This window comes from Calypte anna, chromosome 26, assembly GCF_003957555.1.
Source record: "Calypte anna isolate BGI_N300 chromosome 26, bCalAnn1_v1.p, whole genome shotgun sequence".
In the NCBI taxonomy this organism is placed as follows: domain Eukaryota; kingdom Metazoa; phylum Chordata; class Aves; order Apodiformes; family Trochilidae; genus Calypte; species Calypte anna.
In genome coordinates this window covers 1129114-1140545 of record NC_044271.1, presented here as the reverse complement: position 1 = coordinate 1140545, position 11432 = coordinate 1129114, and the positions used below count along the sequence as shown (strand labels likewise).

General features: G+C 41.4%; 1 protein-coding gene and 1 long non-coding RNA gene across 2 annotated transcripts in view; both read left to right on the top strand.

Annotated features, from left to right (window-relative positions):
- Positions 1–6011: 6011 nt before the first annotated feature.
- Positions 6012–8202, top strand: TSHB (thyroid stimulating hormone subunit beta). The gene is made up of 3 exons (XM_008490542.2): positions 6012–6122; positions 6958–7120; positions 7876–8202. The coding sequence occupies exons 2-3, from the start codon at positions 6959–6961 to the stop codon at positions 8116–8118; spliced, it is 405 nt and encodes a 134-aa protein (XP_008488764.1). The 5' UTR covers positions 6012–6122; position 6958; the 3' UTR covers positions 8119–8202.
- Positions 8203–8714: 512 nt separating this feature from the next.
- The window catches only part of LOC115599731, an 88673-nt gene continuing 85955 nt past the window's right edge, over positions 8715–11432 (top strand). The window contains exon 1 of the long non-coding RNA XR_003988600.1: positions 8715–9152. This is a non-coding gene — a long non-coding RNA (uncharacterized LOC115599731). The remainder of the gene's footprint in view (positions 9153–11432) is intronic.

Genomic DNA, 11432 nt, shown 5'->3' with positions numbered 1-11432 from the left:
CTGTCAGCCTTCTTAAGGGCGAGCAGCTTCTGCCATGTATGTGTAAGAATAAATTAGAGTACAATATTTCTGCATAAACCCACATTTTCCTGTCTTTCTTAAAAAGAACGTAACCACTGCCAAAATTTAAAACTACAGCACTCAGGTGGCATCTGCAAGCATTTTCAGCTACATTGCTATTGTCACTATATGCTTCTGAGTTAATTCCAAATGATATTTTAAAATGTTTTGTTCAAAAACTGCAAGGGCAGACAGTCCATAATAGAAGGTGGAAAATAAGAATGGACCTTAAGATGTAGTGAAATGAGGCAACCAGGTGCCACTAATTGCCAGGGAGTGAGCATGAGCTTGTGTCAACCCCACCTGTGCCTGATTAGGGTGGGCCCCCACTGCCCTTTTATTGGCCCCCTGGTCCTGCTCATGCGCAGTGGGGGCCCACCCTAATCAGGCACAGGTGGGGTTGACACAAGCTCATGCTCACTCCCTGGCAATTAGTGGCACCTGGTTGCCTCATTTCACTACATTAAGAAAATCACAGTTTTGGGACTCACCCAACCTGACATGTGCTGGAGTACATGGACTCACAGTAAATGGGGTAACTAGAAGGGTTAGTAGCAGGGCTCAGGAGTTTAGGTAGGAGGTGTTTAGATTTTCGATGATTAGGTCTTTTGAGTAGAATCCTGCTAGGAATGGGGTTCCTATTAGGGCAAGGTTACCAATGGTTAAGCAAGAGGTTGTTGTTGGGAGTGTTTTTTGAGTCACAGATCCAAAGCATTACCATGTGCCTGCTCCTTCAGGCCCTCCCAGTACCTGCCCTAAAGGGCTGGGGACCCTTGGGAATGTCAGTATGCCCACATTAGTGCTGACATCACCTGATTGATGGGTGACATGAGAGGAAGGGGAAATGTCACCTGTTAGCAGTTGCTGATCTTGCTTCAGGGTGGCTTTAAAAAGTGGGGTTTTTTTCAGGACAAGAGCCTGTACTGGAAGAATCACTTTAAACAGCTCTCTTTCCTCAAGTGGATGTAAGGACACTTAAAATATTGATTAAATAGCTGCATTAAAAAAATTCTCAGATGTATGTGTGATAGTTGTTATGAAGGACAACTCTTTCTACAACAGTAATAATAATAGTCCTTTAAATTTTTAAACTAGAGATTTAAAAAAAAAATACTACAGGAGTTAAATGTCTCAAATAAGAAAAGAAACAGTACAAATAATAGTTTCATTCCTACAACCTTTTCTGTCCCTAGATATCAAAGTATTTAATTTAGGTTGCCTTGCTTCTACCAGACTTGAGGGGGAAGAGTTCATCAGGAAAAAGTCTTCCCTTTTCCTCCCTTACAGCCATTTAAACCTATATTTGGAATCCTAGAGTGGCTTCCTTGTTGTGAGCCGTTCACTTTGGCTGCTTTCACAGCCTGTCCTAGCTGTGGTGGGCACTTTTTTGGGTGGGTTTTGTGAGATTTCCTAAAGAGAGGAATGCACGTTGGGTGAGATCATCATCTGACAGGACTGCATGTCTGAAGCCTAAAGGGAGAAACAAACATACCCCTGTGTTTGTACTGAGCTTATATAAATAGCTTAAATTCTCATCTTAAAGACAATTGTGTGTACACCCTCATCAGTGGGGATCTAATAGGAACTAGGTTTTCAGACAGCCAGTCAAATCAGGAGAACAATGCAACCCTTAGAAACTGAAAAGTGAGTCTGACTTTTACCTCTCAGTGCTGCCATAATATTGGGCAGGTGTAGTAATTAATCCTTAATAATACTGCAGATGCTTCTGGCTTGTTTCATTGTTATTGTTTGGGGTTTTAAATTTTTGTCCTCAGTGTAGCAATTGTGTATCTTACAACAACAGAAATATCTAATGCTTTCCAAAGAAATGAAATGGAATACAAAGTGGTCTATCACAGGAGCTAAACAGCAAATAGGATTATGAAGTATTTTCAGACCATAAATGGAGATTGTTGGCATATGATATGCAACAAGGAGAACTGCAGTTTAAATCTAAGGCTGATAGGAAATGCTCAGCTAATCCTAGGGAAAAAAAAAAAGAGCCATCATCTGTGAATCTATGAATTTGAGACGAGAGCTCTGTTTCAAGCTATTACAGACACACTTGCAATAGAGAGATCAGCTTTGAAAATTCAGCAGCCGCAGCCTGTTTAAATGCAAAACCTGGCAAAACCACTTGTTTCTATAGCAACATATTAGTATCTTATTTCCTTTTACCAGTGGAGATCTGCAACAGGATGGGGTTGGAAATAATTCCTCTACCAGAATACTAATCTTTTAGAAATCTGATTGGCTTTGTTTTTCATCAGCATAGCTTCTGTTTGAAAGCATGGACATGTTTTAATATCCATAGTCCTATATGCAATGGAAACAAGAGTTTGTTCTGTAAATTAATTTGCTTATAACATCACAAAGTCTTAATTGTGTTGTACTGCTAACAGTGGAAGAGGGAGCAGGAATAATGTGTGATAACTTCTTCTCATTGTTCTTCCTTTTACCTTGGTCAGTGACAGAGAATCCTACGAAATTACTTTTATGTGTAAACTTCTGCTATGCACTGAATTTCTCTAGCCCATTGCAGAGATGCCTTGTGGATGAACCCAAGAATTTTATGATTACTAAATTCTGTTTACAGAGATGACTTAAAACACTTGGAGAACATCAGCATACTGTCTTTCACTTAATGAAAGTGTAAAATAACTTGTGTCAGTGAATGGATTGGTTTAGTTAACAGAAAGGTTAAAGATAAATAATTAACAGTCTGTCTGGCTGTTCCAGAACAGGACTACAAAGCTGATGGCAGTGAAAGCACATTAAAAATACCTATCACTGAATAGTCTGTGGGTCAGAAGGGGGCAACCAAAGACATGGATGTATAAGCATCAGATTTTTAACTGGATTTTAGGGAACTATAGAAGAAGCTTCAGACACTCATGAGTTGCCACACTGGATTTTTTTGTCCTGCCAGCCTTCTGTTTTGCTTCTCCTAGTAGGTGATGGGATCTCCTGTCAAGTGCTTAGAGAGGTCAATAGTGAACGAACTCAATGGTCATATCCAGAAGGATAACAATGGAATAATTTGTCTACCAGTTTGCCTAAACTGCTGAAGAGCTGTGAATGTTTATACCCCTCTGGTGATGTTTAGTGCATCTCTGGCAGACAGGCAAGCTAATATGATACCAGCAAAGATGTACCCAAGAGGTTCTGTGTCCATGTTAGGGTGGAGCTTGCCTGTGTATAAGCAGCAGTAGTCACACTAATCTCCAGGTCCAGTCAGACTAATTTATTGTTCCTCCAAACAGATGAATTTTCATTCTTAATACTTGGTCAGCTGTTATCGTAGCACACTGCAGCACATTCAGAAGCTGAGTAAGCAAGTTGCAGTGAACAAATGTGCTGCTGAAATTAAACTACCTGCTCCAGTGATTAATAATTCCTGGTGTTCAGCATACACCACATTGGACTCTGCCTAATAGCTCTAAATCTTCATGGCATTAGGGCTCTGGACAGATGCAACTAAGGCCATTACATCTATGTAGTTGCCTTAACAACCAAATTTGTAATCACCCCAAAGAATGAAATCAGGTTTGTGTGGCATGACCTATTTTATGTAACACCATCTTGAAAGGCATTAATTATGTTCTCAGCCATTAATTCTTTATTCCTCAAATCCTATATCAACTTTCTGTTATTTTACCTGATGTTTAAGGGATAGATGTCAGGCTAGTTAGTCGAGAGTTACTTGGGTCAACATTCTGTCTCCAAATATTGGCATAATATTAGCAGTTTTCTTCATGTTTGGAAATTTCTTCAGTATTTCAAGACTTGTTGAAATTAGTATTAGCTAGAGACTTTGCACTAACTCTGTATCAACAGCTTGTCATTATCCAGTGATGTCCCTAGATCTGTTGGCCTCTGTCCTGACAGAAGTCTATTTCCTAGTCTCCAGCTTCCCATGTGAGTTTTCCACTTTTTCTTACTTCTAACAGTGACTGTTATTTTGTTTCCTTTTTTTTTTTTCCACTGCTAGTTTTTATTGCTGCACTCCCTTTTTAATCTTCTCTATACTTTCAAGGATTTAAATGTTTTTTTCTCTTTGCTGTTGATGTTTGCAGACATTTCCCTAAATCTTCTTAAAGCAAATTCTTAATCTTTTAGCCCAATTTGAATTCCACCCATGCACACATTTTTCACATATTGGAGAAATTAGAACTTTGAAGCAGCAAAGATGCTCTCATGCTCTGAGCTGTCCTCTGCCTACATGAGGGCGCTTTAAACCTGGGTGTGGGGTCTTTCTGTCAGAACCAATGTAGGTCAGAACCAATGTAGGTCCAATTGACTAAAGCTTGTAAAGTACTGTGAAATCTTTTAAGAATCAGCTGTACCTACTTCAGTTATGCATGTGAGAGTCACACAATATTTTTTGTTTAGGAATGCTTTTAAAAAATTATGATTATTTTAGGCACTTCTTGTCTCCTCCAGGATCTAGCTTTATGAATTGTTTCCTTTTCCTTTCAGGAGTCTCTAAGATTTTCCAAGAATCAACATTCTTTTCTGTGATTAAAGTTTTAAACAATCAAACCCTGATATGTAGATATATATGTGTGTATAATGTGTGTGTATATACATATATACACACATTATCTACATATGTGTATGTATGTGTATACTCATGTTGCCTTGATGTTTAAATGCATTTAAAATATATCAGAATAATACAGAACTAAATAATTGCTGGAGCAGTAACAACATAAGTGTTATTCTTCTAAGTGTAGATGGACAGATGTTACTGAGAGTACAATTAATGCTATGCTCATGTCCTTAAGCCAGAAATAGTTAATTTGATTCCTGAGATGTTTTATGGTAGAAATTAACCTATAATTAAAGACTCCATGAAAACAGAAAGCATTTGGCTAGTCTTGATAGGAATCTTTCACGCTATTAAAAAAAACCTTGGAGAAAATCTAGAACACAAACTTGGGTGCAGCAATCTACAACCCTAGGAAAAGGAGACAATATTATTCAGGATTTAGCTAAACACCAGCTGGGACTGATCATTTCACTCCTCCAGGAGTCCAAAGTGACCACGTTTATGAGTTCAAACTCAACTTTATTGAATTTCTTTTGACTAGGTAAATCAAGAATTTTGTTGACTGACATAAGATATCAGAGTAAAGTCCAAGTGACAGGTGATTAACTGAAATGGTAGGTGTTGAAAGAGCTGCAGTGAATAAGCACGACGAGGATGGCCAGACACGGCTTAACGCTGAGCTGACTCCACCGTTTCTGATTTTTGCTCCTTGTAGGTGTTCCACAAAGCCCTAAACACAAGTGTTTTTCTCTCATCTGTGGATATCTGAGTTTCACTAGTGCTGGTAAAATGTTTTGCTTTTCATTTTGATAAAAGGAGTGGTTTATTAAAAGCTTTTCCCCTATCAATTAACATTTCAGGGTGAATTGCTTATTACTCCAATACTTGTTCACTTGATTCCAGACCAGATAATGTCTTGGTGTGTTTTGTTTGAATGGGCAAGTCAGGCTGTACCTTACTACTCTGTAGAGCAATTGCTTTGATTTGAGATTTGTCACTTTGTGTAGCACTCCATCTCTCAGTTGTGCCTGTCTAGTAATGAGCAGAGTGAACCAGACTTCATTAAACTTAAACAAGGCATTGGTGTGTATTAGTTGTATTTGATTCAGGATGACTCCATTTCCATGCTAGCCTTCCTGTCATGGTGTTGCTGTCCTGTGTAACGATTAAATTCATCAATAATAACTTCTTAAATCAGTGGTTAGTTTAAAAGCCTGAGAAAGGAATGACTGTTAAAATAATTAGATTTGCAGCTCCAGTTTCCAGGTTAGGATATCATGGACACGTTTGTTCCTATCACATTTGCTTTGTGGTTCAGTATGAATTTTCAATAGATGACTTTGAGATAAGGAAGCAGCAATTCAGATGCAATTATATAAACAGTAAGATCAGCCTGGAATTAGCCTGGAGAGTATAAAGCACACACAGAGAGCTTGTGCTGGGTCACTGCCTCTCCCAGCTCAAGGCAGAATCAGGTTCCTGTAATAGGGAAGAATTCAGCTGACAAGAGGTTGGTCTTTCCAGACTTGCATTGTTGCAGCTACAGGGTAAACCAGACTGTGTAATGAATGGCTTTTGCTAGGGGAAACTGACAGCTGGAAGAGACTAGAGGGTGATGTCCATGTCTTTGTAGACACTGTCATTAAAATTTTGTAGTTTAGAGGCTGGAGAGTAGATCTTGGCATTGCCTCAGAGCTAATCAAAGCTTTGCTCTCAGGATCTCCCAGCAGGTCTGAGAAAAGAGGCCAGCACAACAGACAGCTAAAGTGGGGGTTCCTTGATTTGAACTCTTTGCTGATGTTCTTTACAGCAATTTGCTTGAATCTATTGTTTAATTACTGGCAGTGTTCCCATTTCATCATGCCTCTAAGCCAACTGCAAAGTAAAAATTACAATGCTATGCCTGTTTATTTTTCTCTCTTGAACCTTTTATATGATGCTTTCTTTAGAAATTTGCTTTTAAACCAGTGAGATTAGTTTAGCATCACTGGTTAATTCTGAAGCTCGTTTTCTCTCACATATATCACAATTTAAAATCCTCTATCTCCTGTTAGTTTTACGTGTAAGCATTTTCTCATTTGTGAAAAGTTCCATGTAATGTGCTTCAGTGGGGAAAAATGGAATATGTTATATGTTGTTAATGGCCTGTTCACCCTTATTTTATGGTTAGTACTATTTCAGTTAGAGGTCTGAGAGTGGAAAGAATTTGTCAGGCTGTTGCTAGAAAAGTTAAGATTACTTCTAGTTTGTGACTATCATAAATGCTCTTGCCAAATTCTGAAAAAGGGGCTAGAAGATACATTAACTTCACTTAGGGTTTGCTTTCTTTTTTTTCTCCCATCTAGCATGAGTCTCTTCTTTGCGATGTCTCTCCTCTTTGGCCTGACTTTTGGTCAAACAGCATCCCTTTGTGCTCCTTCTGAGTATACAATCCATGTGGAGAAAAGGGAATGTGCCTACTGCCTGGTCATCAACACCACCATCTGCGCTGGATTTTGCATGACTCGGGTACAAGGCATTACTCTGGTTTAGGCACTTGTTTCTATAATGCAAACACTACAAAACAAGTCTCTGTTCTTACTGGAAAACTGTGTGTAAATGATTCAGTTCTAATACTGTTTGTCACAGAAAAAAATCATACTATCATCATCTTTTAAAGTTAGCTTTTTGAGAATTTATGGATGAAAGATGCCAAGCCTCTGGAATTATGAAGTTTATAGCACTAGTGGCGTAGCAGAGAACTGTCTGCTGTTGTCAGTGCAAAGCCTCTGTAGTGGGGTCAGGATGGAAGAGGTGAGAATAAGATTATATTTTGACACTTTTACTGTAAATGATTTAGGTAACTTCTAATCCCACTACTGTTATGATAGCGAGCACTGGAGAATATCTCACAGTGCTTGACTGTTCAGCTGCATTTTACAGCTCAACGTAGCATTTTACGTTCAACCTTTGCCAAATCAGTATTAGCCAATGCAGACAAAAACAATGCAAACAAAGCATTGTTAGCACCTTGAGCCAAGGTGATTAACTGAATTAACTGATTAACTGAAACCATAACAGCAAGGTGAACATAACCACAGAGTTAGAGAGGCACAGTCACATGCATATTCAAAACTGTGGGTCTGAAGAGAAGCATGCTGAAAATACCAGAGCCTGGCTAAGAGTAGAGGTTTGCTTTCTGAATATTTGAGCAAATGCCAAAAGCAATCTTCTTATGTTCATATATGCTTCAGTGAAACAATGCATTTCTTTTTTCTTTGTAGGACAGCAATGGCAAGAAGCTGCTACTCAAAAGCGCTCTGTCCCAGAATGTGTGCACATATAAAGAGATGCTATATCAAACAGCACTGATTCCAGGCTGTCCTCATCACACCATCCCTTATTATTCCTACCCTGTGGCTCTGAGTTGCAAGTGTGGTAAATGTAACACTGATTATAGTGACTGTGTTCACGAGAAGGTTAGGACAAACTATTGCACTAAACCACAGAAGATCTGTAACATGTAAGCTTCCAACAGGATGCAGCTGAAATGTACCTCTCTGTTCACAACTAAAGATAAATAAAGAAGTATTTCGTAACAGGTTTGCAAACTGGTGTGTCATGCTGAGGCAAGTTTGTCCGATAAATGTCATTAGCCTGCTCCTCAGTACTGAGGTTACTGTCACATTAGTCAGGCCTTTCTTACCGGAGAGAGGCTTGAAATCTGGGTCGTCCTCTACCTGCAGCTCCTCTGCTGCTAAGCATCGCGGGGGCCGAGTGCCCGGGGAGCCGGGGCGGCCGTTCCTCATCCACCCGTGCCGGCGGTCAGTTCCTTGGCGCAGGCAGCTTCAACGCAGGTGCTCGGCGGTGGCCGTGCTGCGTTCCATTATGAGACCAACCCCAAAAGGATTTTCCTGAAACGGGCAATGTGACCGCGTCCGCAACCAGCCAACCTCGCGTCCGCAACCAGCCACTCTCCCGCCCGCCCTCCCGCCCGCTGGCTGCGGCCTGTGCCGGCGCCGCCCCTCGGGCGCCAGGGGGCGCTGTTGCGCAAACGGCGCGGGGGTCGCTGTGAGGCGGGTCCTGAGGGAGCGGGGCGGACGCGGGGCTGTGCCCGCGCTCAGGTCACCTCTCACCTGGCCCCGTTGAACCGGCGCAAGGAGCCGCTGCACCTTGGGGCTCGCGGGCTGCTCCGAGCGGTGGCCGCGCGTGTACCCGTGTCCCCGCCGCGCTCGCGCACACCGGCAGCAGCGTGAGCAGCCAATGCAGAGCGGGCCCCGCCCCGGCGGGCGGTCCCATTGGCCGCGCGGGCCCCTGAGATGAGAGGAGTCGGGGCCGCCACAGCCGCCGTGTCGCGTCCTGCCTCGGTTCCTGCTGTGTTCACCTCAACCCCTGGGGCCTGCGCCTTGTCCCGGAGCCTGTCCTCTCCCCTCATGAGGTGTGTAGGGTGACGGGCTCCGGGCAGAGCCGTCCTGCCTGAGGAGCCCCTTCTCCCCGTCCCGTCACCGCCGCTACTCGCCCGCCCGCCGGCCGCGCCTGCGAGTCCCGAGGCCAGAGACAGGTGAGCCCTGCGGCTCGGGGGGGGAGAACGGGAACCTGCCCGGCGTGAGATCGGGGGTCATTGCGACGGGCGGGTCCCGACGCTGGAGGGCAAAGACGAGTTCCCTCTGGTAGTCGTTTATTTCAGGTTATTTTTATTAGAAAGTTGCTTCAAGTTCAAGATACATAAGCTGATAAAACACCGCTTCAGAACATATTAGGCTCAAGGAAATGAAAGCTGCTTTCAGCAACGCATTAAGTTTGTTTTTTTTTTTTTATTTTCTCTCAAAGAAATCTGCGATAGAGGTAATAGTGCTGCAGGCTTTGCAGCATAAATTGATAGACCAGTCCTGTACAAAATCAGAATTTGTGCCATAGGTACAAATATGTTATATTGGAAGAGCTTTGCGTTTTGGAGAACCTAGTGGCTAGAGCACCAACAGAGTGGAGAAAGTAAGATTGAAAAGCTTTATTTGTGTACATTTCTAATGAATGGCACGTGATGTTGTTAATCTGTAGCATCCAAAGGTTGTACAATATAACAAGTGAAAGCTTAAAGTAACTCAGTTTCTGTTTCAATGCTTATGAAGTTTTTGCTATAATTTTTGTTGTATTTTGCTACAATGTGTAACCTTCAGTATGAAGAAAACTGACACGTGAATGTTAATTGAAGGGATGTTAGAGATCTGTGCTTCATCAGCTCCTGTGCAATCTCTGCAAGGTGTTAAAACTAAGGTTTTCTTGTAACAAATGAAGCTTCGCCCTGAAGTAAGTTACTTAGAAAAGTTAAGAGAAGTGTGAATTATGATGCTAAGAGATACACTAAGGGCATCAAAAATTTGCATCTTTATGCTTTAAAACAAACTGTTTGACAGGAGAAGACGAAAGTGTGTGTGATGTGCTTTCAAAATTATTTCCTGGAGGAATTTCCTCTGAAACAGGTGCAAGGGACAGACCTAAATGAGTACTTCTGTTGGCTTGTACAGCACTTACTGTCCATCTGGTGCATACAAATATTGGAAGTTGTTGATGAAAACCTGACACGCAACTCTGGACTGAGAATTGTGTTTGAGGAAGCTTATATACTCGTTTGGATTAGTTACTTTGCAAAGTTTTGTTATTGAGGACATATGGTGTAGTTTCTTGGTAACGATTTTTTACTGGTGACAAAGAGTGAAGATTTTGCACTTGCAAGAGCTAAGATGAAAGAGAGGCAGCACAATGAACTGTGGGCCTTACATACCCAGTGTTGATAGCCATAATCTGTGACATCTGAGCATTTAAAAAGGGCTGCTCAAGCTAGGCAGTGGGAATTGGAGTTGTTAGCTAGCAAATTCTTACAAATGTGAGGGGGGAAGAACAGCTGTACTCTCTTAATGAGTTAAAAAAGGCTTTCTGTTACTATGATGCAGAGAACACTGAAAATGTATTGTGCACCTCACAACAGCAGACAATAACAAAAGAGGCTGTATCTCTGGATTCTGCTAAAGGCTTCACCAGTAACTGCTATTATTCTGTTCCTGACATGCACTGCAAGTATTCTGTATACCTAAATAGCAGTGAACCCTAAAGAATAAGCAGTAATTATGTTCTGAAAAACAAATGCACAGTATAAAGGAAGAAAAAACCCAACAACAAACTACCAACCCAAAATATTTCAGCAGAAAGTTAAGTTGTTCAAGTGAATTTACAGGTTTCTTTACTGGTCTTGCCTTTCATCAGAAGGCACTTAGATGTTTTTGTACTTCTTGGGGAGTGTGAGGCTGGGAAAGCAACAGAAATTTCTGCAAGCTGCCTTTTTATTCAGTACATCTCAAAAGCAGGAGTGGGCGTCTTCCAGCTTTTTCAAGAAACAGTAAACACTAAACTCTGGTCCTCATTCTGGTGCTACAAAACTGAGTAATTAAAACCAATTGTATGTAGGTGTGTTTAAAATAAATTAAATACTGTCATTAAAAGGAGAAGTGTAACAGAAGGGGATAGCTTTATTTGCAGTAAATTTCTATCCCTGTAGGGCAATAACCTTGGAACCTGAACCACTGGCTTTGCTGTTGTGCTGTTTTTATTGATTTTCCTGGAAAGCTGGCTTTCTCCGAGTGATAAAAATGACACACACAGTTTTCTTCTTTGTCAGTATTACCTTGGAAGTAGACAGCCCAGGTGTATGCTATCCCTTTATCTGTGTAGAGCAGAACCAGCTGAAGGGACAGGCTTAAGTGTATCTACAATCTAGGGAGTTGGCTTGACTATGTCAGTTGTCAGCTGCAAGAAACTTACTTTCTCAGGTTCAGTTTGAGACTCT